Consider the following 27,958-nt stretch of genomic DNA (forward strand, 5'->3'; position numbering starts at 1 on the left):
GAAAGTCCTTCTCCATTGGAATGATAGAACCTGTCACACTCCAGTGGCTATGCCTTCTTGGCATCCCGTTCCCACTGCTGCACCAAGGCAACCCATTGCATTACCCGGATTCAATCCAAGAAAACTAACAGAAAGACCCCCTCGTCAGCACCCATCTCATTTCACACAGCCGAAGATGTCACTCTTGCCTCCACACCGAAATTTCCAAAATCAAAATAGTTTACCACAACCAAATGTATTTGCTCCAAACAGGACCTTTGTCAAACCACAGCCACGTCCTGAGCCGATGGATACGAGTACAATCCGTACCCATCATTTAAATTACGGAAATCGTCCAGCAGCTCAATGTAGATCAGCAAGTGAATCGATGAGAGCCCACGATCCACACGCCAAAAGAGTTTCAAATACATTGGAGGAACACTTAGATCCATCTGAATGCGAAAAGTGGTACGAGGAACAAATGCAATTGAGCGCAGAATTCTTCAATGAGGAAGATTATTTGGAACCGTTTGAAAAATTTAAATATCAATAATGACGAAACCGCCGAGGAAATCATTGAAACAAAAGAAGGCGAGGAAATTTTTTTAGAATAGATTAGGAACCAAGAGACATAAAGGCAAGATAAAGAGGCTAAAAGGACGTTGAAATTTTTGTTATCATAACTTTCTACCATGAGTAAACTATTTAGAACATTTTTATATTGATCCATAATTCAACTTTAGATTTTTGTATTGTTACTGATGCTGACAAGGAATGGAAACACTCAGAACATGTCCATTAAATACCTACACAACGATCCAATACTAATGCTCAGATTAACCGATTGTAAGATACAAAATGGCTTTGATAAAATCATTCACCCGATCAATATACAGGGCGGACTCGATTATCCGGAGTCTTGAAAAAAATTTCACTCCGGATAATCGAGCCCTCCGGATAATCGAGCGTTCAAAAAAACATTTTTTTTTTGGTCTTATGTGGTCTCATTTAATGTTTTTAGTGGTCCCATTGAACACTATTGAAGGATTATGGAATCGGACCACTGGTTGTGTAGATATGGCCGGAACAAGTTCCGGCGTTTATGGACCATGAGGCTAAATTTAACTTGAAAGGAACAAAACCCATTAAGCGACACATCAAACTAAATCAAAATTTGATATCAAGATCAAAGGTGGAAAAAATTAAGTACCTTGGACCATATTGGCCACTTCCGGACAATGTGAACAGAATCGGACTTGGATAATAACCTATCATGAGGCACATTAAAATCTCGAGATCCTGACCAGATAGAAAACTACTGTCTTCGGCAAAGTTGTTCTAGAGAACATAATCTTTTCGCTGGTGGAGAGCAGTTCAGAATTTTCTCGCTACGTGTTTTCTCACTAGAATACATGTGAAATTATCGCATGTGATATATCTCGAGATCATGACCAGATAGAAAATTACTGTCGTCGACAAAGTTGTTCAGAAGGTCAAGGCCTTTTCGTTGGTGGACAGTAGTTCAGCGTTTTCTCACTTTCACGTGTTTACTAGCGTCGCGTAGTGAGCAAATTCTGAACTATTGAGCACCAAGCAATAGGCTTTGATCTCCTGAAAACTTTGTGAAAGACAGTAACTTTTTATCTGGTCAGGATCTCGAGATATATCACATGCGAGAATTTCACATGTATACAAGCGCTATGTAGTGAGAAAATTCTGAACTACTGTCCGCCATCAACAAGGTTATGATCTCCTGACAGTAACTTTCTATCTCGTCAGAATCTTGATATATTCCATGTTGTAATCAATTAAGTCAAATCCCACGTAGTATGGTCACAGTTTTCGCGGTTTCTATTTACATTTTCCCTATTATCCGCATTTTTTAGGTGTTTACTGTAATCAAAGTTTAGCTTGTTTAGATCAAAACAAGTTTTTTGAGGAATACTCGTTGGTTTCAGATCTATTGGTAACTCAGCAACAAAATGGCAATGGAAAACTCATGTGTGTTGTACAAAGTACAACAGCGCGAGTAACGGAGGGTTAAAGGCCCTTTGGAAATTTTTACCGATCTTCAAAAAATTTGTTCGGTTGCCATTCTCCATGACCCCCCCCCCCTCCCTGATACGTGACGTTATTAGTGAACGGACCATCATGGGATTCAGTTTTTGTATGTTATTGTGGCACATGATATGTTTGATTCCTTTCAGGTCAAAGTTAATCCAAAACGCCTTTACGCCGGATTTTGTAACAAAGGCACACAAACACTTAAAAATATAATCATTTCCCGATCTTGTCAGACTGAGTCGAACGATGAATGTTACTCGTCCTCGGATCGAAAGACGGTTTTCCAAGCGGTTTATGAAAAATAATTTGCAAGATAGGTAAATAAAAATATGACTCCGGATAATCGAGCCATTTTCTCCGGATAATCGAGCCCCGGATAATCGAGCCTCCGGTTAATCGAGCCTACGGATAATCGAGTCCAGCCTGTATTATCAATCGAAAGTAATGTTTTGTTGATAACTAAAATAACTAGACAGTTGGATAGCACATTACCCAGAGCCCAATTAGCAATAGAAAAATCTAGAAGGATGCGGCACTGCACTGGGACACCATTGGAACGGCGTGGAATTGGCTCGCAGGGACCCCGGATGCGGACGATCTTCGACTCTTTAACACAACAATCAACGAACTAATCCAACAAAACAGCCAACAATTCATCATCAACAAAATGGTAAACGAAAGGATCAATGACATAACACAAGCAGTCAATAATTTAATCGGTCAGCAAAATATGGAAAACAAAATTCTGCTAAAGGAATACGACACAATAACTCTGCTACTATACATGGACACGATAAACAACGTTTTAGAAGAAATTCAGGATACAATTTTACGAACCAAAATCTCTCTTCCAAACAACAAAATTCTTTCACTTAAAGAAATACTACTCATCGAATCTGTCGTGTTACGATGTTGTAATATGATACATCTCAAATTACCACACAGATCTTTTCATAAATCACCATAATAAAGGAAACATTTCCATTTCCTTATCCCACTGTTTTAACATAGATAGAAACTGCCAAAATTCATGACCTACTGAGAAACTGCTCAGTCAACTTCGAAACAGTAAAACCTTTTCCTTTTCCTTGTTTACCAACCTACTTTAACTGCTACGATATGCGCGCAATAAGTCTTGCGCATATGCACAGCAAATGTTTTGGCAATAAACCTACCACGCCGCTTCGCTTTTTTTTAAGGTTTATAGTTTACATTCTTTCGGCCTATCCAAATACCAAATAAGAACCTTCCTGATCCGAACCTGCAAATTGAATAAAGAGTCTATTCGTACATGTCAACCGAAAAGCATCTTGAATAATCCGAAGTCCGTATGCCACATGGCAGACCGTGACAGTAGGAAGAACTTGTGACTTGTGAATAATTTTATCAAGAACAGAACAAACCGAACTGGAAAAAGTGTCTAACTACTGAGTTCTAAGTTCAAAGAAAAGTCTAAGTGCTGAGTTCTAAGTTCAAGAAAGAAACGAGTTTAAAAATGGGATCGGAAGAATCCAAACCCAAAACCGGAACACCTCAAGTGACACACGAACAAATAGTCGGCATTATTAATGCCAGTAATGCAAAGTCTACCGAACATAGTGAAAAAACCGCAGAGTCAATTGAAGTAATCGCGTACGTATTAATCGCGGTAGTAATAGCTGGTGTCGTGTACCTAGTGTACAAACTCCTAACAAATTATGAGCGTATGAAAACACAAGCCGCTCGGGTGGATAATGTGAGCAGTGTGAAGAACAGCATAGTTTAACTGCAACCGAACCGGTCAGCCCAAAGTGCGGGAAGTGAGTAGAGAAAAATACCCGCCGGAAGAAAAATAGAATGTGCTAAACGTTAATAATGAGAAGCCAAATTGAAGAAGTTGTCATATGGGTAGTGATAGTGAGTTACAGTTGTATAGTTAACCGTCTGAAGGGTCAATAAGCTAACCATTCCATATGCTGACTCCGTATTCTGTATCCGTCGTATAATCTTCTTCGTTTTTTTTTCATGACAAGCAGCCCGTGCGACACAATTCACTCAGGGCGGTAGAAGGAAATGAGCAAATTGTTGGCAAACTGCTTCACGAAGTAGAGCCGAAGATGATACACGTGTGTTAATGGGAATTTTTTTGTTTTGTCTTTTCTCGATTCATATCAAGCTATGTCCTCATCCGCGTATATTGCAACAAAGTAGGCAAGCAATATATCATTATCCTTTTACCACTCGGATCGAGCTATGTTATAGAGCGAGTTTGTCATGGTAGTCGTAGCAACCGTTTTGTCTGTATCGTTGGTTGCTTTATGTGTTTGGATTCGCTGGTCATAATAGCTGTATGTTGTGATTCCTGTGGTTTTTGTTGAACTCTCTTTTGGTTGGGTAAACGAATTTTAAGTACTAATTTCCTCTTCCTGTTACTGTCGAAAGTCCACTGAATATGCTCATAATCCAAACGTGTTGTTCGCTCTGTTTGAAACTGATGATATCCATTTTATCCCTGTTCCAGATGGCTATTTCATTTTTTAACATATAAAAAGTTCTTTCTCTGCGACCCTGCTGGATCCCTGCAGCCAGGCTTCACGTCGAGTGGAGAAAGCAAAGTGCACGTGCATTTGTAGGCATCAAATGTTAAAATGCCAAACAGGCAATTAGTAGATGTTAGCAGATTTATCAAACAAGCAAGATTCAATTTAGACATATCAGTCGATTGGCAACACATGCTGCACCTGCACAGCATCATCTTCAACCTGGACACCATTGGCTACCAATTGGACACCATATTCGAAGCTATTCAACTATCCCGACTTGGAGTAATTTCAACGACACTGTTGTATCCCGCCGAATTAGAGTTGGCAACCCAAATGTTGAGATCGCAGGGAATTTGATCACCAGCTACGATCAAACGTATGAATTTCTTAATCAAAATACCAAGGCAGAGGAATGACAGTTACCAATTACTTCGAATCGAACCCATACCAGTTGATCGAAAGACAATTAAGATCAACAGCAAATTTGCTATAATTAGCAAGAACGAATCATTCCTATCAGATGAAAAATGCAATCAAATCGAAAATACTTTCTATGCAACATCGAAAATCTGGACAACGTAACCAGTAACCAATGTTACCACCAGCTACTTCGTGGTAATCCAAGCAGATGCGTGTTCATCAGTGACCCAAGTTCATCAGAGCCTAAAATCATCGAATACAACGGCAACTTGGTGAAGAACGCTATGATCCCAGTACATCTTCAAAACACACGTGGATATGGACCAAAGAATCTGACTGGAACGTTCTTCGTAACGATCTAAAACCCGACATTCTTCCGTTACACTCCGTCACCGTTAATAAGACAGATGTCATCGTGGAACCGATAGAGGAGCTACATGGCCTACAAGCAAACAACCGTCACAGGATAAACCATCTAGAAATCATCAACCAAAAAGACAGCCTGGTAAATATAGGAAGTATTGTCATTATGGCCACCTTAGCTACAGCCATTTTCTCATACCTTATCAGAGAAATATGGAGGATTAGAAATTTCATGCGAATTCAACAACCCAACTCATCGCAGTAAGTTGAACCGGGACGGTTCAATCTAAGAAGGGGGAAGTTAAGTACAAACGCATGCTCTACCTATGATCATCCGATCATGGCATAGATGCAGAATCATCAATACAGCTGGTAGCAACATCGACCAGTTAGCAACACACCAACCATCGAGCCAACAGCAGAACGGACGCGGTTCCCCTGACTCAACAAGACGCCTGGCCGCACCCAGTTCTCCTGACCCATCATGACATCATGACTGCACCGCTGACGACGACGATGCAGAGCGAAGGGCAACGGACGTGGACTCCTGACCCAGCAGCTAATCGACCATCGATCGGTAGGAACAATTTATATTCCAAACTAATCAGTCAGTTTTAGTTTAGTTTTTGAAGTGTCCGGTTCGAACAGTGCAGTGCTCGTGTTAAATGTTCGGTTAAATGTAAAAAGGCTTAGTGAATAATAAACGGTTGAATTATTTCAAAGTGCTTTTATAAAAAGTCTTCAAGAAAAAAAAGCGGTGTGCTAAATAAAAACGCGGAATTACGCGAGTTAGCGACGTAGCCATCTGGATGTTTTGGCAACATTGATCCATGTCCACGACGTACGGAAAGGTTACATCAGTGAAACTCAGCGGGCCCGGCAACAGCTAGCTCGGTGATATGGATGCGGATAGCAACGACGGAAACCAGGTGAACCTCCCTCTCGTAAAAAGTTAGCTCGCATTCCAACCCAACTAGACGACCGGGAATATGGCCCTTGTGGGGTTCCACGTATCCGGAGAAAGGCCTGATTGTATCAGGCTTTTCTCCGGATAGGTGGAACCCCACAACTCTGCTAGTAGAGTACATAGATCATTGGAAAATTACACAGAAGCTCATCCTCTCAGATCCCCGATCCGTTACCAAATTTGTTCCGTGCCTCCCGAGCCAATGAAGATTCATTTCCCAATCTACACAGCTTCAACAGTTCGAGTAAGTTTGTGAAAACCGATCTTCTGCTGCCCAATGTTACCAACTAGAGGACAACGATAAACTCATCCCATCCCAGTACCTCAAACGTTCATAAAACATGATGCCACACCCCGGCTAGAGACGATCCCCTCGAACTTCCAGAACTTCCATGGTAAAAAAAAACCCTTCCAAGCATACCTTTACCGACCTTACAAATCCGTAACCGGTCCGGACACGTTAATCGCACTGGACGGCAGATGCATGTACTGCTTGCCGGACGACGGTGGGATGCTCTGGATCTGCGCTGCCTTCTGTAGCTTGGCGGGTGATATCGGTGCGGCCGGAGGATGAGTCAGCTGAGGGCTTGGCGAAACGTTGTTGATGGTTCGGAAGTAGTACTGTTGCTGTTGCTGTTGGTACTGCTGCTGGTGGTGGCTACTAGCCACCACCCCCATTCCAACTGGGCTCGCAGTCGTCGTCGGCGTCGGCGTCGTCACTGTCGTCCGCGATTGAATGCCGTATCCGGGATGGTGCTGCGGCATTGTGACGGCTGACGGAACCTGTTCTTTGAGAGTGCTTACAATATTTTCCAAACTGAATCGGGGGATGTTTCAAATCGGTATTTGGGTTGAATGGATCGGAAGAATTTCGAATGATCACGCGATAGGAAGTGAATGGAATGAAGAAACGGAGAGAGAGAGAGATAGTCTCATGTTAGTAAATACTGACTAGGATCTATGAACAGACACACACACACACAACTACAATGGGGTTAATCTTACGCTGTAATCCGGTTTTCCGACTCCTGCTTCGAGGCCAAAGCATCCTGTAGCTCTCGCCTCAGCATCAACGCATCCTTCTCCAACAACAACACCTGATCGTTGGAGGAATCATCATGCATTTCCTCCCCGAAACCACCACCTCCATTTAACGTCTGGCCGACAAAGCTATTCTCACCGATCTTGCCGCGCATATTGTTACTACCGCCACCGCCGTTGCTGAATCGTAGTTCGTTACTCAGGTCATTGAAGTTATTGCCGCCGTAGAACTCGTCCGTATTGCTTATTCTTCCGTAGTTTAAATGCATACTGTTTCTCCTCAACTTTGCCGCCTGACCAGCCGTGGACGACGACGAACCTGCATAGGAGTCCCGCTCCCGCAGATGGTGCTGATGATGCTGCTGCTGCTGATGCTGGTGACTATTCAGCTGAGCCCGTAGATTGATGACTTCGTTCTCGAGTTTCAGCATCCGATCGACCATCTGGTTCATCTCGGACCGCACCATGTGCATGCTCTTTTTCATGTCTTCCGATTCCTTGAGCAGCCGAAAGTTGGCCTCGTTCATGGCCCACGACCGCTCCTCGATCATCGTTTTCATGCGATCCATCATGGCTTCCTCGCGGACACGTGATACCTCACGGATCTCCCGAATCACATCCGCCACCATTCCGGGGCTGTAGCTACCTGAAACATCCAAATCCCAAATTAGATCGCCTATCTAAACACACTGTCCAAAGATACATTTAAGTTCAAATTTGCCAACTAGGTGCCCTATGTAGACTTATACACTAGATGAAATACCTTGCGAGTGATACGTCGGTGCAGGACTCTGCAGTCCGAAGCTATTGTAACGCATTCCTACTGGCTGACTATTGGTGCTCATACCGCTTATACTGTCTCTACGTTGGCTAAGGCCCCAGTGCGAAGAATGCTTCAAAGCTTCCATCTCCACTAGAAGAGGTGAACAGATGGGTCCGGGTACAGAGAACGTTGGAAAAATGGATAAACGGTGGGATAGGGCGTGGGAAAATTGGTAGGCATCGGAGGTGGTGCATGACAAGAAAGAAAGAAATCAAACAATTAGCTACTCTCACGTATTCATCTTATAGACTAGAGCAATGAATATAGGCAGTAAGAAATCATAAATATGTATAACCAAATTAGATAAAGAAAAAAAAGAATAACAAGCAGAACGCAAGCATGCTTTCGCAATAGAACAGAATCACACGCACGCACACAGTTCAGTGATCACGCACTCTCCCATGGCGGAGTCAAGAAACAGTTTACAAATCTTCACACTACGGGACCTACCTTTGGTTTCATGCAAATTTCGGCAGATTTTCTTATTCGTTTCGTGCAACTTGCTAATCTCCTTGAGCAGAACCACCACCAGATTATTGCTATTGGTGCTCTGATTGATGCCACTGGTTGCACTGGTTGTGGTGCCATTGTATCCACCTCCACCGCCCCCTCCTCCTCCTCCTCCTCCTCCTCCTCCTCCTCCGCCTCCATTGCCCGACGCCGTACTGGTGCTGCCATTATTGTTGTTGTTGTTGTTGTTGCCATGACCGGCCATCATCAAGCCACCCCCACCACCACCGCCACCACCACCGTTCAGGAGGTTCAGGTCGGCCAGCAGGGTTTCCGCCATTTCCAGCTTCGATTTGGCACAGCTGTTCTTCGATTCGTTGTCCGACGAGTCGTTGATGTACGAGTCGGTCATGCTGGAAAGGAGAAGATGAGCGGATCAGAATGCGGTCTACGCTTGGATATGATTGAAATTTCAATGATCACTTTGTTCCCGAACAAGACTAGAAGGTCCCGAAGAAACGTGCTCAACTTTTTGGCTCAGCTCTGGTACTATCTTCGGTCCCAAGCTAATCGATTCACCCCTCGAAACATAGGAAAATCCACTAACCCCTCATTTTATCTGTCAAACTTTCATAGCGAATCAAAACAAACATTGTGTAGTACTAGAATTTCGAGTAGAATAGGGTACGTTAATCGTTTGCTTGGGACCAATAGGCTAGTCAAGTAGTGAGCCAATTTAAAATCGTTAGTTTCGAATTGATTGTTGCTATAACTGCATAATTACAAAAAAATACACACCGTGCCCGGAATCGTGGCAACGACAAAACGCCGAGGACGTGTTAACATTTGTTGTCAGAAAGCGTAGACAGGTTTTGCCTCTGTCATTTAAGTTGACAGGAAGCTCGGTGTAACTTGAAGAAAGAGTTAATGTGGAATAGAAATGAGTAGAATCGAGTGAGCGTGAAGCGTGATAGACCGTATGTAAACAAAATCTGATTGGTTCGGGAATTTTGATACAGCTAGAGGAATAAATAAGAGGTACCTAAGCTCGTTGACGGCATTCTTATGACGGACTGTGGAGAGAGCGAACGACCAGCAAAGGACCACCAGCAGAAGGGATAGCTGCACTAGCGGACCAACAAAGGGAACAGCAGATTCGTGGAACCGTGACTGAGGCTGGAAACCTCGGTCCAGTCACGACAATGGCGCAACTCGGTAAGAGAGAACCGTCCTCTTTCTTGCGAGGGTGCTACTGGCGCTCCCTGTGAGGGCAGTTGAAATTCCCCTGAGGGTAGATGAAATTCCTCCGACAGGGTAGAAGAAATTTCTCCGAGAAGGTAGAAGACAATCCTCCGAGAGGCGAGAAGAAATTCCTCCGAGAGGGTAAAAGAAATTCCTCCGAGAGTGTAGAAGACAATCCTCCGAGAAGGTAGAAGAAATTCCTCCGAGAAGATAGAAGACATTCCTCCGAGAAGGTAGAAGAAATTCCTCCAAGAGGGGAGAAGAAATTCCTCCAAAAAGATAGAAGATATTCCTCCGAGAGGGTAGAAGAAATTCCTTCGAGAAGGTAGAAGACAATCCTCCGAGAAGGTAGAAGACAATCCTCCGAGAGAAGAGAAGAAATTCCTTTAATTAGGTAGAAGACAATCCTCCGAGAGGGTAGAAGAAATTCCTTCGAGAAGGTAGAAGACAATCTTCCGAGCAGGTAGCAGACATTCCTACGAGAGGGTAGAAGAAATTCCTCCGAGAGAAGAGAAGAAATTCCTTCGATAAGGTAGAAGACAATCCTCCGAGAAGGTAGAAGAAATTTCTCCGAAAAGGTAGAAGACATTCCTCCGAGAGGGGAGAAGAAATTCATCCGAGAGGGTAGAAGCAATTCCTCCAAGAGGGTAGAAGAAATTCCTCCGAGAGGGGGAAGAAATTCCTCCGAGAAGATACAAGACATTCCTCCGAGAGGGTAGAAGAAATTCCTCCGAGAAGGTAGAAGAAATTCCTTCGAGAAGGTACACTCGGCTTACTGATTATCAGCAAATGCTCTGACATGTGTCTATTTAACTGGATTTCGGTAATGATAAAAATACTAATACCAAGAGGTGGTCGTAACTCTACACACTTATTTTGTGCCAAATTTTTTCTAAGTGTACCTAACGTGTGCCGAGAGTGCCAGTCATCAGACTGACATGGTTTGTTTGTGAAAAAATAAATGTTTGGTAACCCGGTTCAAATGTTTTCTTTTGACAAAACAACACAACAAGTAGTGGAATCCGAACAAAACCAGAAGATCTCCCCTGGACAAGCTGATACCGGACAAACTGGCTCTCGATCGGCTGCTGGTTATGTTGCAATAGCTGAAACGGGCTCACGTTATCGATGCCGTTTGTGCGATTCTGTTCTACAAAATTTGGGATGGCAAGATTGCTAGCAACTAAATTGACGAAAGCGTGATCGTTGGTCATCGATCGGGGATCTGAATTGGCTGCCGAGATCAACGTTGATGCACGGTTTGAGATGGCCAAGGACATTTCCCAACTAGACGAGAAAAAAACGGGACGAAGCGTTTAAGTTGCTCACACCGGTGGATTTGAAGACGGATACACTGGAGAATGCAACGAACGTGTTCCTGCTGCTAAAGGTTACTTCTGACAGATAAGAAGTTAAATTTTGGCAACTTAGACTAAGTTCTTCTCGAAAACCGGTCGATCGACAGCACGGGGATTTTCGAACATAGAAAATAACTTTCGAAATGTCACTTTTAACCACGAGTTAAATTTAACTCGGCAAATGGTTCACAGCCTTAATCGACTTTCTCTGTCTGTCTCCTAGCGGAGATGCTAGTTTCTGTTTCTCCCCTTTTTGGTTCCATATTCCGTTCATCCTACTCACACTTACTTGTTATGATCCGGAACGGGACTTGATAATCGAGCTTCTCACTCTTGTTAATGTTTTTGAAGAATGCCCTTCGGAAAGTTGTGCGTGGTGTTTGACGGGGTTGACCAATGATGTCAGAAATGTAAAATATTTTTTCTATTTTAATTTTGATTTTATTCGGAGTTTTTACCACAGTCCAGCAGCTTGTACATCGATTTTACTCAACACAATAAAAACAACCATAAACAAACAACAATATTCATCGCTTAAAACACGCAGTGCACTAAATTTTTCAACTTTCCTTTCGCAAATATAAACAATTAACAACACCATTGACGACAACATTGATTCCGGCATCACTGCCAGCCAGATTGATGCGATCCCTCTGTCCTTTTTATTCCACGATTGCTGCTGTCAAATCGACCAATCAGATGCTGGCTCGGATTTGACAGCAAATTGGCTCGAAATCGCAACCCGATTGTCAAGTCCCGTCCCAGGTTATGATTAGACTAGAGTCGGTGTCAGGGGCCTGACTGGCGGCCATGTTTTTGTTGCTATCATCTGCTCTTGTCTTTCTACTTATGACGCTATTTTCCGTCCCTTTCTACCATGTATACGTCAAGCGGGCCGTATTTAAATAAGGCCCGTGATGTTGCCTACTACGTATAGGATTGATATGGGGTTGCCAGTCTCCTGGTCGGTGTATAATGATTCACGTCACGAGAAAAACAGTTGAACTCGCATTACGGTTTTCGAAAGATTCCTTTTCTTTTCACTTAGCAACAGATAACTTCAACATCAACTTCAAATGACTTCTAGAGAGGAAAAAAAATAACGGCTGTAGTTAATCATTACCTAGGGGAAATGTCGGCCTCGGCACTACCTTAACCTATTATCGTCAGGGGGTAGACAAAGTCCTAGAGCACTCAAATGTGGCCAATAGATGCTCTGAACCACAATGTGGATACATGCCAAAATTGAGCTCTCAAGGATGTTGTTTACCCCCTGACGATAATATTTAGGTTATAATACCTTGCCGAAGCCAACATTTTGTCAAATTATCTTAACAAAAAATAGCAGAAATTCTCATTACTGATCGTTATCAAACATATCCCATGACAATTTAATGCTGCGTGTTTACGATCATTTCAAGCATAACTTTTCAAAAGGACGTAAGTCGTAAAAATAAACAAATCGATATTTTACATCTAACCGAATTTAAAATACATGCTTTTCCTACGAGTTAATGAAGAACAAGGTTTGAAATTGTAATGCATTATGGAAAATATATTTAATGAACGCCCTATGTGACCTTCTTTCATTGTTTTTAAAATGGTGTTGATACACCCTTTTATTGTCAACATGACTTAACTGTTAAAATTTGATGATAACACAAAAACTGCAGATACGCTCACAGTGAAGCGTCGTATGTGAAAAAAACAAAGCAACCACTATCAGTCAGCAAATGCGTCAAGTTTGTTTGTTTGTTTTTGTATTTCCGGGAGCAACATGTTTATTATTTCAAAAGTTAATCGTAAAGAAACGTATAACATCTGACTGACCCTCTCATCTCCGCTTTTAACATCGATTATTTCACAACTCTGGGTAGCAGTGATGGAAAAAATCAAGAAAATCCAAAATCAGGAACGGTCGAAAATCACTGCTGATCTTGAGATCAGCAAAATCACAAACAGAAAATCACGGCGGATTTTATCTTAGCTGATCTTGAGAGTAGCAAAATCACGCAGCAGAAAATCAAGGCTGATTTTAACCTTAGCTGATTTTGCGGTCACAAAAACCAAACGGAAAATCAATAGATTGGAATTACAGTCAAAGTAAAAATCTGACATCCACCGCCATTTTGGAATTCAAGATGGCGGAACAAAATCCAATGTGACCGCCCCGGACAGGGAATATTCATCTAAACCCATGCAATATGGGTATCTACGGAATGGGCTCGATGAGGGGAAGCGAAAAATTGACATCCACCGCCATTTTGGAATTCAAGATGGCGGACCAAAATCCAATATGGCCGCCCCGGACAGGGAATATTCATTTAAACCCATGCAATATGGGTATCTACGGAATGGGCTCGATGAGGGGAAGTGGAAAATTGACATCCGCCGCCATTTTGGAATCCAATATGGCAGACCAAAATCCAATATGGCGGAACAAACTCCAATATGGCGGCCTCCAGACTAGGAATATGCATTTAAACCCATGCAATATGGGTATCTGTGAAATGGGCTCGATGAGTGGAAGTGAAAAATTGACATCCGCCGCCATTTTGGAATCCAATAGGGCGGACGAAAATCCAATACGGCGGCCCCCGGACTAGGAATATGCATTTAAACCAATGCAATATGGATATCTGTGAAATGAGCTCGATGAGTGGAAGTAGAAAATTGACATCCGCCGCCATTTTGGAATCCAATATGGTGGACCAAAATCCAATATGGCCGCCCCGGACAGGGAATATTCATTTAAACCCATGCCATATGGGTATCTACGGAATGAGCTCGATGAGGGGAAGTGGAAAATTGACATCCGCCGCCATTTTGGAATCCAATATGGCAGACCAAAATCCAATATGGCGGAACAAAATCCAATATGGCGGCCTCCAGACTAGGAATATGCATTTAAACCCATGCAATATGGGTATCTGTGAAATGGGCTCGATGAGTGGAAGTGAAAAATTGACATCCGCCGCCATTTTGGAATCCAATAGGGCGGACGAAAATCCAATATGGCGGCCCCCGGACTAGGAATATGCATTTAAACCAATGCAATATGGATATCTGTGAAATGAGCTCGATGAGTGGAAGTAGAAAATTGACATCCGCCGCCATTTTGGAATCCAATATGGTGAACCAAAATCCAATATGGCGGCCTCCAGACTAGGAATATGCATTTAAACCCATGCAATATGGGTATCTGTGAAATGGGCTCAATGAGTGGAAGTGAAAAATTGACATCCGCCGCCATTTTGGAATCCAATAGGGCGGACGAAAATCCAATACGGCGGCCCCCGGACTAGGAATATGCATTTAAACCAATGCAATATGGATATCTGTGAAATGAGCTCGATGAGTGGAAGTAGAAAATTGACATCCGCCGCCATTTTGGAATCCAATATGGCCGCCCCGGACAGGGAATATTCATTTAAACCCATGCAATATGGGTATCTACGGAATGAGCTCGATGAGGGGAAGTGGAAAATTGACATCCGCCGCCATTTTGGAATCCAATATGGCAGACCAAAATCCAATATGGCGGAACAAAATCCAATATGGCGGCCTCCAGACTAGGAATATGCATTTAAACCCATGCAATATGGGTATCTGTGAAATGGGCTCGATGAGTGAAAGTGAAAAATTGACATCCGCCGCCATTTTGGAATCCAATAGGGCGGACGAAAATCCAATATGGCGGCCCCCGGACTAGGAATATGCATTTAAACCAATGCAATATGAATATCTGTGAAATGAGCTCGATGAGTGGAAGTAGAAAATTGACATCCGCCGCCATTTTGGAATCCAATATGGTGAACCAAAATCCAATATGGCAGCCCCCGGACAGGGAAAATTGATCTAAGCCCATGCAATATGGGTATCTACGCAGTGGGCTTGATGAGGGGAAGTAGAAAATTGACATCCGCCGCCATTTTGGAATCCAATAAGGCGGCCAAAATTTAATATGGTGGCCCCCGGACTAGGAATATGCATTTAAACACATGCAATATGGGTATCTACGGAATGAGCTCGATGAGGGGAAGTGGAAAATTGACATCCACCGCCATTTTGGAATCCAATATGGCGGACCAAAATCCAATATGGCAGCCCCCGGACAGGGAAAATTGATCTAAACCCATGCAATATGGGTATCTACGGAATGAGCTCGATGAGGGGAAGTGGAAAATTGACATCCATATAGATAATAGATACCCATACAGCATTGGTTTAGATGCATATTCCTAGTCCGAAGGCCGCCATATTGGATTTTGATTTACTATATTGTATTTCAAAATGGCGGCGGATGTCAATTTTCCACTTCGCCTCATCGAGCTCATTCCGTAGATACCCATATTGCATGGGTTTAGATGCATACTCCCTGTCTAGGGGCCGCCATATTGAATTTTGGTTAGCCATCTTGGATTTGTGGGAGCCATCTGGGGTTGAAATCCACCATTTTAATTTCATCCGGAATGTTGACTTGAATTTCGGAATTGCCCAAACTGTAAAATTTCACATATCTTCTAATCCTATGATTTACGATGATTTTGATCTTGGTTGATATTGATGCTGGTTGATTTTGAGAATCGAAAATCACGGCTGATATTGGTCGAAAATCACGTGTGATTTTCGTGGTGATGATAGCTTGTGATATTGGTGCGTGTGATTTTAGGTGATCTTGATCTTGAAAGCTTGCTGATTTTGATTTTCAGATCTTGATTTTAGCCAACACTGCTGGGTAGTTATGTAAATAAACCAACCAATCGACAATTCCTCAATGCTTTTCGAGCTGCCGATGTATCTTCACTGCAAAACAAAAACCGGTGTATCTGATTTGACGTATGTGAAAACCCTTCTGTCAAATAGACGAATCATGCAGGGTGTATGTAACAATCAAGGTGTGATACCGACGAATCAATCAGGGTGTATGTGAGTAGTACACAAGTAAAAGGTGTATGATTTTGTTTTATCAAAAGTCTTGCCCGTGTTTGCAAAACTCGACATTTTTCCCAATTCTCTTAAACGCTATCCCTTTATCCAACTAATAGCACAAACAGATTTTAAAAAATAGCATTAACTTTTAAATAGCATTTAATAATCTCATATCAAGAGCCACAAGGGGAAAGTTTACCCTACCCGGTGATGTTGATGGTTTGCGTAAGTGTCATGTGGGTGGCAAGAAAAGGGCATAAGAAGGTTTGCTTACAAAAAGCTTGTATGCCCTTTTCACACGTTGTTCTTGATAATGACATTGCTATCCAATGTTTCTAATTTCCTATCCAATGTTATATCCGTTCTTTTGAAAAGTTATGCTTGATTTCTTCGATTATATCAAGACCAACAATTGAAATGGCCTTAACTCCAGTTTGTAAACAAACCTTATTAGGCCATTTTCTCGCGAACCGAAACCTTCATTCGCAAACCTAAACCACAATCGGGTAGAGGAGAATTTCCCCTACCTGTTCATTATGTTGGTTTGCCTTTGCGGACTTCGGTTCGCGAGAAAATGGCCTTACAAAGTTTGTTTACAAAATGGAGTTAAGGCCATTTCAATTGTTGGTCTTGATATTTTATATTTTGTTGCAAAAGGCCTTTTTAATGCACCAGCAACGTAGTGTGCCACGCGAATTCCAGAGGAAACATCAACCAAACCGTTTGTTTACATAAAAATAAAGATTTTTCACAATGCAAATTAGAGCATTTTTCATTGAGCATCTTTCCATCGGTAATTGTCTTTTTGTACGAGTTTCCACAGATCTGAACTGATTTGCACCTAAACTATTCACGCACAAGAAATCCGGAAGATCATAACCACTAAAGCACTAGGGTAAACGTTCCTATAGTTGCGGTACGTTAGAAGCGTTAGGTTCCTATAGTTGTGTATGGAGACTCCATACACAACTATAGGAACCTAACGCTTCTAACGTACCGCAACTATAGGAGCGTTTCCCCTATTCTAATTTTCCATTTTTCTCAACAAAAATATTCCAGAAGACCAGCAGGATCCTTGCAAAAACGATACAGAAATCAATTTTTCAACAGATCAAGTTTTGGAGCATCTCAGATGAATAAATTTATCAGGAAAAGTGAAAAGTGTTCCGTTTCCTATGCCTCACGGCAGAAATTTCTGCTCACAACACTCTTTTTGACGTTCTCCTATTCACCACCAGATGTTGAATCGATCGCTTAGTTTCTATTAAAAAGGCGTATACCTTTCGTGGGCCGTAATGTTTGTTTACTTTGCACGATAGGTTGCCGGTTTGACAGTTCAATAGGTAGACTTGGCTTCACTCTTGGTGTGACTCATTATCCACCAACTCTAGATTGGACTATCCAATGTATGAGGTTGAAGGACTGATGGCTCGGTTCGAAAGTCCAAAATTGTGCGTGATTTGTTTTAATCTTTTCCCCGCCCACAAAGGTTTTAAGCTTCGGGAAGCCTTCTTAAGACGGCCTACCGATAACTACTGATAAAAGTTTTGAAAAGCTACCGATAATGAAAAAAACAAATCTGGCCACCCAGTCCCCAGGGTTCATTTTCCGGTCACAACTTCGAATTAATTCTGATAAGACGTCTATGGGTGGTTTGGAAAAAAAACGGAGCTCTAAGATCAGTTTCATGAATTGACCAGTTTTACGGATGTTCTGGATCTTCCACAGGACCAGACTTGTGTCTTCTTGGAAACTGGATCGCCCCAAAAGGTGGCCAACTATCTTCTTAACAACTACTCCAAATACATCAGGAAGTTAGCTCTTCAAATTGCCGTACAATCAGTTTTTGGTCCCAATTAGCTCAAATCTCATATGACACGTGTATTCGTTAATGCCGGATCGACTGCACGATAGGAATCCATTGGCATCAGTACTATAGGAATCCGTCAAGAACGCATCCGCACTATAGGAATCTTGACTGTAATTATGTATATGATATGCAATTGATTCATTACAAGCAACATGGCATGTTTTATAGCCAAATTGTGGCCTACAAGACTATGATAAAACCAAACAAATGTTTTAAGTTGATCACTAGGGATCATATCACTCGAACTTTGCCGTGGAAAAATATCTTGAATTTTCTTCTAGAACCTCGAAAAAGTAGGGCCTTATCTATGCTCTCCTTAAAAAATTCAGCAAACTATCGCCTAGTTTTCTTAAAATTTCTGGTGGAAGGTCGTCCAAAAACTGCTCAACTATTAATAAGGCTTCATTTTAAATCTCAATGATCAATTTTACTGCTACGGCTTAATCTAAAATTATCGGGCAAAACTAATTTTAAAATTTTTACTAAGGCAGGTGCAAAATACATAGAAAAATAAATCTAAGCACATTGAGAGAGGGACTTAGGCGGAGAGCAATGCTTACAAAATGTAAAGGACTTTGAATGTTTGACTTTGAAACTATTTGTCTGGAGTAGGTTTTCAGCGTGTTAAGCTTGAATTATGACGTACAAGAATACTGTCCTAAAAATAATGTCCTCTTACTAAAAAGAAATCCAATTAATTGTGAATACAATCATTTAATATCAAACCAATTTCAATTGCTCAACTGAATGAATTCAACTCAAATCAAGGAAATCATCTATCACGCACCGAGAATTAACAGCCAAAACATTGATGGAATAATTTCATCGCCTTTGTCTGCCTCGGTTGTGAGTCACTCCCCCAGTGCTGGGCCGATTAAAAATTCAATCAGATAGATTCCGCAGAAATAAAACCGACTCATCACTTACTGGGCTCAACTCGCCAAAGTGAACGGACGGCCAGGGGGAGGTGCCTTGAACCAGAATCATCAGCCCGATTGCCTCTCACTTCAATTAATTAATACTCACCGCAAGCGATTAATAAATTGTTTAACCATCACTGCCCGGACTGTGCGAGAATCACAGCAAATCCACAAACGCAAAATAAAACGCACCCGATTAAACCACAACCTCGGGCTTGTTTTCTTTTCGCTATCGATATTGTTCAACGACTCCGCAGAAAACGGCTATCAATTTCGGCTCCGCCGACCGCCGATGGCCGTTTTTCCACCGTTTACCGCGAACGACAAAAAAACAACAACGGTTACGATAATGATGATGATTTGCGTACCCGAACGTAACGCACTCGCGCGGTGGGGCTCCAATCACGTTCCAATTGACCAGATTTCCAAATTGGCGGAGGCCAATTTGGCGCGGTAGTCCACGACTTATGGCTTATTTTCTTTGTTTATTCCGCGAGCTCCGCGAAAACCGAACCGATTTGATGATCGAACACACGCGAGTCCACAGCCACCGAGGAAAACACTTCTACTCACATGCGTTACCGAAACGGTAATGATCGTTCGTTTGGTTTGGGTGAGCCACGCTCACTAACGCGAGCGAGCTGCCAACCGACCCGACAGCGTGCAGTAGAAGGAGGCATCAGCTAAGAAAAATTTTATTCCAGCAGGTGATCATGGCTTTTGTGGACGGCGAATTAACTCCAATTCGATTGACGACGGGTGTCAAAGCGGTTATAGCAGCACTTCGTGTCAGTTTTCTTTGAATGCTGAGACATTTTTGGACGCTTTCGGTTTGCAAAAGGTGCTGGTCGAAATTGGAGAAGCTATACCTCAACAGAAATCCAAAACTAAACGACCGTTTTTCGAAGCAAGAAAGGTTGAATCAGCTTTTGATCGGAAAATATATGAACACCCGAAACATTACAACACCGACAAACCGACATGCAACTTAATCTTAACTCTTGATACAGAATTCGTAACGGCCGATTAAAATGTGCAGCGATGCCATCTGTCAAAACCATAGAAATTTTGTATCTAGATAAAAATAATTTGTCCGGAATAGATTGGACGCGAACCAACTCATACACTTTGTACGCGTGTTCGTGGCTAGGATAAACATTTTACGCGAACACGGTGGCAGATGTCAGATTTGTGCCTTGATAAGAAACTTCATGGTACTTTGTATGGTCATTCATGTCGGTTTGTCGGTGATTACATTATAGCTTGGTGCAGTTAAAAGCTGAACGCATGCAATCGTCTATATTAGGGTGCCAATTTTTTCGGCTTGTACACTGGCCTAATCCCTTAGGGGTGGTGCAAAATCATCAAAGTTTTAGGTTTTTAAAAGTCAAAAAAATGGCCTACATTGAACGTAAACTAACAAAGCCATTCTATAAAAGAAAGTTTGCTCTATCAGATGGTGGTGTTAGATTTCTTGGTTGTGCTTTGATTCTCGAGGAATTTGCGTTTAAAGCTATTGTTTACGTTTGGTTGTTCCGCCTCTTTCAATTGTTGGTCAAGATATCATTCGAAACCATGCCGGCGCTGGTGGTGTAATGGTAAGCGTGACTGCTCTCTCACCCTAATGAATGGCAATCGATGTCCGTCGGTGATTGGCACTAGATTGCGGAACAAAGACCGACGTTAAATAAAGGAAAGAAGATCATTCGAAACCATCACTACTGTCTTACCTGTCGCATGACGAATATACGCAGTATCCGGGAGGAAGATGAACTCGTCTAATTTTGCATTGCAAATGCTATGTTAAATTAGACGAGGTATACGTTGTATCCGAGGGACCGCAGATACAACGTATATTCTTTATGAGTCAGGCAACACACTAGCATCTAATACAAGCTACTTCAAAACCTACCGAATCTGGGTAGAGTCCACTCAGATCGGTCAAAACTGAACCTACCAAAAATTGGGTAAACTATGTTGGAATTGACAAGTTTGTCAAATGAACAACGTCGATCGGATTCATGTCGATGTTGTCCATTGGTCAACTTGTTCAGTTTTGACTGATCTGGGTGGATTCTACTCAAATTTGGCTAGTTTTGAAAAAGCGTGTACGTTATGCTTCACTAGGGTGGTTCACATATTTTTGATTAGGGTGGTTCTTTTCATATTTAAACCCGTATTGATCCACCGGGCAAGTGTATAGTACTGGACAATCTCGTTTTGATATGATCTAGATAAATAAATTAGGCCCTTCTTTTAGTTCTTGTTTGTCTAACAAGACTATCTCGTTTCTGATACTATTTTGAGAAAAATTAGTCCCTAGGTTGTGCTTTTATTTGTCTCGGTTCTAGTTCCTTCCGTGGTTCCTAAAACATGACCAGTGTGGTCCTGGGCACTTCAAATGACTACCATGGACGTAGGACCTATTCTAACATCAATCGAGATTTCTAAATAAACATTTCAATAAGGGGGGGGTTCATTTTGAGGCTCCTAAAAAGATATGAATTTCTGATAAGCCACCCTCTAGTTCGATTCATAAACACAAAATATGATCCTGGGCAAAAATTGGCAAATATTCATGAAATAAACATTGCCAGTAGCTTGTGCCATTTTTTTTCTCGAGTGAGTGAACTCAAATCCATCCGTGTACTCGTCTATAGGGAACTGCATCGTCAAGTTAACCTCACTATTTGTAACCTCTGGCAATTCGTTTACATCGACTTAGAGAAAAAAAATATATTCGCGACGCGTCAGTATGAAAATGATCTTAACACTGAAAAAAACATAGTAACATATTGACAAACTTGAATTATGTTTGCAGACGATTCATTGAAGCCTTGTTTATCTGATAGCTGCTGTGACACTTCTTCTTCTTCTTCTGGGAATTAATCCAGAAAAAGGAAATAAATCTCTGGAACAACAATATTTGGGAATTTCATTAATGGCATCTGAAAACTCTGAGAATTTATTTTTAAAAATCCGGGAAATTCCATTCCAGAATTCCGGAAATTTGATCCAGGAGTTGTGAAAATTTTATTATGAAATCCAGAAATTCTGAGAATTTTATCTGGGAATGCTGATAATTCCGTTAAAGAATTCTGGAAATTTGATCCAGTAACTGTGAGAATTTTATCCAGGATTTCTGCGAATTCCATTAAACAATTCTGGAAATTTGACAGAGTAATTCTAAGAACGACATCTTAGAATTCTGAGAATGCCAGCCAGAAATTTTGGGAAGTTCATCTGAAAATTATGGGGACTTAATCTGGTAATTCAGAGAATTTGAATCGTGAATTCTGGAGACTCCGTCCGAGAATTCTGAAAATTCCTGCGAGTTATCATGGTTATGACATCAATATATTTTGGGTATTTTATACGAAAATCCAGAGGATTTCATTAAAGAATTTTGGATTTTTGATCCAGAAATTCTTAGAACAACACCTTAGACCTCTGCGAATACCAGCCGGCGATTTTGGGAATTTGATCCTAACATTCTGGGGACTTAATCTGGGAATACAGAGAATTTTATTCGTGAATTCTGGAGACTCCGTCCGACAATTCTAATTTCTGCGAGTTATTATAGTAATGAAATCCAGAAATTTTGAGCATTTTATCCAGAAATTCAGAGAATTTCTTTAAAATTCTGGAAATTTGATCCAGTAATTCTGAGAATTTTATCTGGAAATTTTGAGAATTCCATTAAATAATTTTGGAAATTTGATCCATTATTTCTGCATACGACATCTAAGAATTCTGGGAATACCAGCTGAAAATTTTGGGAATGTCATCTGAAAACCCTGGAGACTTTATCTGGGTTTTCAGAAAACTTTATTCCTGGAATCTGAAAATTCCTGCTTGTAATCATGGTTATGCCTTCCAAAAATTCTGAAAATTTTATCCGAAAATTCTGAGAATTTGATCCGAGAATTCTGAGAATTTCATTAAAGAATTCTGGAAATTTGATTCAGAATTTTATCCGAGAATTCTGAGAATTTCATTAAAGAATTCTGGAAATTTGATTCAGAATTTTATCCGAGAATTCTGAGAATTTCATTAAAGAATTCTGGAAATTTGAATCGTGTAATCGAGAACATTTTAAAATCCTTGGAATGTCAACCGAAAATTTTGGGAATGTCTTCCGAAAATTCTGGGGACTTTATTTGGAAATTCCGTCCAAAAATTCAGAAAATTCCTGCGAGTTATCATGGCTATGACATCTAGAAATCCAGACAAATTTATCCGGAAATTCAAAGAATTGTAGGGGCGATCCCGGCGTAGTGGTTAGCATCCATACCTCTCACGCCAAAGTCACGAGTTCAAATCTCACCCCCCGACAAGTCACGAATGACCCAAGAGCGTTAAAGTGACTATAATAAAGAAAAAAAAAAACAAAAAAAAAAAAAATTATCAAAGAAAAGCTGGAAATTTTGGGAATTTCATCCGACAATTCTGGGGACTTAATCTGGAACTTCAGAGAATTCTATTCATGAATTCTGGAGACTTCATCCAACAATTCTGCAAATTCCAGAATTTATGAGAAATTATGAGAATTTTATCTAGAAATTCAGAACAATTCTTGAAGAATTCTGGAAATTTGATCCAGTTATTCTGAGAATCTTGAGAATTCCTTTAAAGCATTTTGGAAATTTGATGCAGAAAATCTGAAAACGACATCTAAGAATGGTGGGAATGAAAGCCGGAAATTTTGGTAATGTCATCCAAAAATCCTGGAGACTTTATCTCGGTATTCAGAGAATTTTATTCGTGGATTCTGAAAATTTTATCCGAAAATTCTGAGAAATCCATTACAATATTCAGAAAATTTGACGAACTAATGTTAAGAGATGAACTAGCCTACGACTAAAAATCTATCTAATCAAGAAAAAATGACCCAGTAATTCTGAGAACGACTGGGGTCTTTACCTGGGAATTCCGAAAATTTGATAGGTGGATTCTGGAAACTCCGTCTGAGAATTCAGTAAATTTCTGCGAGTTATCATCGTTATGACATTCAGAAAGTATGAAAATTTAATCCGGAAGTTCTATTAAATAATTCTGGAAATTTGATCCAGTAATTCTGAAAACGATATCTAAGAATTCTGGCAATACCAGCTGAAAATTTTGGGAATGTCATCCGAAAACCCTGGAGACTTTATCTGGGTTTTCAGAAATTTTTTTTCCTGGAATCTGAAAATTCCTGCTTGTAATCATGGTTATGCCTTCCAAAAATTCTGAAAATTTTATCCGAAAATTCTGAGAATTTGATTAAAGAAATAAAGATAAAGAATTCTGGAAATTTGAATCGTGTTATCGAGAACATTTTAAAATTCTTGGAATGTCAGCCGAAAATTTTGGGAATGTCTTCCGAAAATTCTGGGGACTTTATTTGGAAATTCCGTAAAACAATTCAGAACATTCCTGCGAGTTATCATGGCTATGACATCCAGAAATTCGGACAAATTTATCCGGAAATTCAGAGAATTTCATCAAAGAAAAGCTGAAAATTTTGGGAATTTTATCCGACAATTGTGGGGACTTAATCTGGAACTTCAGAGAATTCTATTCGTGAATTCTGGAGACTTCGTCCGACAATTCTGCAAATTCCTGCGAGTTATCATTATTATGACATCCAGAAATTATGAGAATTTTATCTAGAAATTCAGAGCATTTCTTGAAGAATTCTGGAAATTTGATCCAGTAATTCTGAGAATTTTGAGAATTCCTTTAAAGCATTTTGGAAATTTGATGCAGTAAATCTGAAAACGACATCTAAGAATGGTGGGAATAAAAGCCGGAAATTTTGGAAATGTCATCCGAAAATCCTGGAGACTTTATTTCGGTATTCAGAGAATTTTATTCGTGGATTCTGAAAATTCCTGGTTATGACACCCAAAAATTCTGACAATTTTATCCGAAAATTCTGAGAAATCAATTAAAATATTCAGGAAATTTGACCAACTAATGTTAAGAGCTGAACTAGCCTACGACTAAAAATCTATCTAATCAAGAAAAAATGACCCAGTAATTCTGAGAACGACTGGGGTCTTTACCTGGGAATTCCGAAAATTTGATAGGTGGATTCTGGAAACTCCGTCCGAGAATTCAGAAAATCCGTGCGAGATATCATCGTTATGACATTCAGAAATTATGAGAATTTTATCCGGAAGTTCAGATAATTTCATTAGAGAATTCTGAGAATTTGATCTGGGAATTCTGAGAATTCCATTAAAGAATTGTGGAAATTTCACCCGGTAATTCTGAAAAATACATCGAAGAATGCTGGGAATGCTTGCTGGAAATTTTGGGAATGTCATCCAAAAATTCCTGCTAGTTACCATGGTTATGACATCCAGAAATTCTGAGAATTTGAGCCGAGAAATCTGAGGATTTGGTCCGAGAATTCTGAGAATTTGATCCGGGAATTCTGAGAATTCCATTAAAGAATTCTGGAAATTTGAATCGTGCAATCAAGAACGACATCTTAGAATACTTGGAATGTCAGCCAAACATTTTGGGAATGTCTTCCGAAAATTCTGGGGACTTTATTTGGGAATTCAGATAATTTTATTCATGGATTCTGGAAACTTCGTCCAAGAATTCAGAAAATTCCTGCGAATTATCATGGTTATGACATTCAGAAATTGTGAAAATTTTATCGGTAAATTCTGAAAATTCCATCAAAAAAGTCTGTAAATTTGACCCACAATTTTATCCGGGAGTTCTGGGAAATCGATTAAAGAATTCTAGAAATTTGAATCGTGCAATCAAGAACGACATCTTAGAATTCTGGAAATTTCAGCAGGATATTTTGGGAATGTTATCCGAAAATTCTGGGGACTTAATCTGGGAATTCAGAGAATTTAATTCGTGGATACTGAAAATTCCTTCTAGTTACCATGGTTATGACATCCAGAAATTCTGAGAATTTGATCCAAGAATTCAGAGAATTCCATTAAAGAATTTTGGAAATTTGACCAAGAATTTTATCAAAGAATTCTGAGAATTCCATTAAAGAATTCTGGAAATTTAATCTTGTAATTCTGAGAACAACATCTTAGAATTCTGGGGATTTCAGCCGGATATTTTGGGAATGTCATCCGAAAATTCTGGCGACTTAATCTGGGAATTCAGAGAATTTAATTCGTGGATTCTGAAAATTTCTGCTTATGACACGGTTATGACATTCAGAAATTGTGAGAATTTGATCCGAGAATTCAGAGAATTCCATTAAATAATTCTGGAAATTTAACCCAGAATTTTATCCAGGAATTAGGTGAATTCCATTAAAGAATTCTGGAAATTTGAATCGTACCATCACGTTCTTCTTAGAATTCTTGGAATGTCAGCCGGAAATTTTGGAATGCCTTCTGAAAATTCTGGGGACTTTATTTGGGAATTCAGATAATTTTGTTCATGGATTCTGGAAACTCTGTCCAAGAATTCAGAAAATTCCTGCGAATTATCATGGACTGAATGTCAGAAATTCGGACAATTTCATCCGGAAATTCAGAGAATTTCATTAAAGAATTCTGGAAATTTGACCCAGAACTTTATCCGGAAATTCTGAGAATTCCATTAAAGAATTCTGTAAACGAATGGATTCTGGAAACTCTGGCCAAGAATTCTGAAATTTCCTGCTAGTTAACATGGTTATAACATCCAGAAATCTTGAGAATTTCATTAAATAATTCCGGAAATTTGATCGATTAATTCTGAGAATTTGATCTCGGAATTCTGGAAATTCCTGAAAACAACATGTAAGAATTCTGGAAATGCCAGCCGGAAATTTTGGGAATGTCATCTGAAATATCTGGGGACTTTATCTAGGAATTCAGAGAATTTTATTGGTTGATTCTGAAAATTCCTGCGGGTCATGAACATGATCATCCAAAAATACTGATAATTCAACCCTTGAATTCTGAGAATTCCATTAAAGAATTCTGAAAATTATAATCTTGTTATTCTGAGAGCGACATCTTAGAATTCTGGGAATTTCAGCCGGAAATTTTGGGAATGTCATACAAAAATTCTGGGGACTTAATCTGGGAATTCAGATAATTTAATTCGTGGATTCTGAAAATTTCTGCTTATGACACGATTATGACATTCAGAAATTGTGAGAATTTGATCCGAGAATTCAGAGAATTCCATTAAAGAGTTCTGGAAATTTGACCCAGAATTTTATCCAGGAATTATGTGAATTCCATTAAAGAATTCTGGAAATTTGAATCGTGCAATCAAGAACGACATCTTAGAATACTAGGAATGTCAACCGGAAATTTTTGGAATGACTTCCGAACATTCTGGGGACTTTATTTGGGAATTCAGATAATTTTATTCATGAATTCTGGAAACTCCGTCCAAGAATTCAGAAAATTCCTGCGAGTTAGCATGGTTATGACATCCAGAAATATTGAGAATTTCATCGAATAATTCCGTAAGTTCATCCGAAAATTCAGGGAACTTTAGCTGGGATTTCAGAGAATTTTATTTGTTGGTTTTGAAAATTCCTGCTAATTAACATGGTATGACATCCAGAAATTCTGAGAATTATCCGGGAATTCTTAGAATTTCATTACAGAAATCTGGAAATTTGGCCCAGTAATTCTGAGGATTTCAATCGGGAATTCTGAGAATTCCATTAAAGAATTCTTGAAATTTAATCCAGTAATTCTGAGAATTTTAATCGGGAATTCTGAGTATTTCGTTAAATAATTCTGGAAATTTTACCGAGTAATTATGAGAACGACATTTAAGAATTCTGGGAATTTCAGCGAGATATGTCGAGAACGTCATCCGAAAATTCTGAGGACTTACCCTGGGAATTCAAAGAATTTTATTCATGGATTCTGGAAACTCCGTCCGAGAATTCTGAAAATTCCTGCGAGTTATCATGGATATGAAATCCAGGAGTTCTGAAAATTTGATCCGCGAATTCTGAGAATTCCATTAAAGAATTCTGAAAATGTTATCCAGTAATCTGAGAATTTTATCTGGGAATTCTGAG

General features: G+C 40.3%; 1 protein-coding gene across 3 annotated transcripts in view; it reads right to left on the reverse strand.

The window, feature by feature from the left end:
• Positions 1 to 6,418: 6,418 nt before the first annotated feature.
• Positions 6,419 to 27,958, reverse strand: part of LOC135700141 (GATA zinc finger domain-containing protein 10-like) — a 63,138-nt gene continuing 41,598 nt past the window's right edge. For 2 of the 3 annotated variants that reach the window (XM_065220559.1, XM_065220558.1), the window contains exons 5-8: positions 8,630 to 9,042; positions 8,120 to 8,269; positions 7,321 to 8,002; positions 6,419 to 7,132 (exon numbers count right to left, since the gene is read on the reverse strand). In XM_065220559.1, the coding sequence (XP_065076631.1) occupies positions 6,748 to 7,132; positions 7,321 to 8,002; positions 8,120 to 8,269; positions 8,630 to 9,042 (1,630 nt within the window). In that variant the 3' untranslated portion in view covers positions 6,419 to 6,747. The remainder of the gene's footprint in view (positions 7,133 to 7,320; positions 8,003 to 8,119; positions 8,270 to 8,629; positions 9,043 to 27,958) is intronic. The other variant, XM_065220560.1, reaches the window with a different exon arrangement.

This window comes from Ochlerotatus camptorhynchus, unplaced genomic scaffold (genome assembly GCF_037179485.1).
Source record: "Ochlerotatus camptorhynchus isolate MF236.1 unplaced genomic scaffold, CSIRO-AGI_Acam_v1.1 ptg000129l, whole genome shotgun sequence".
NCBI classification, from domain to species: domain Eukaryota; kingdom Metazoa; phylum Arthropoda; class Insecta; order Diptera; family Culicidae; genus Ochlerotatus; species Ochlerotatus camptorhynchus.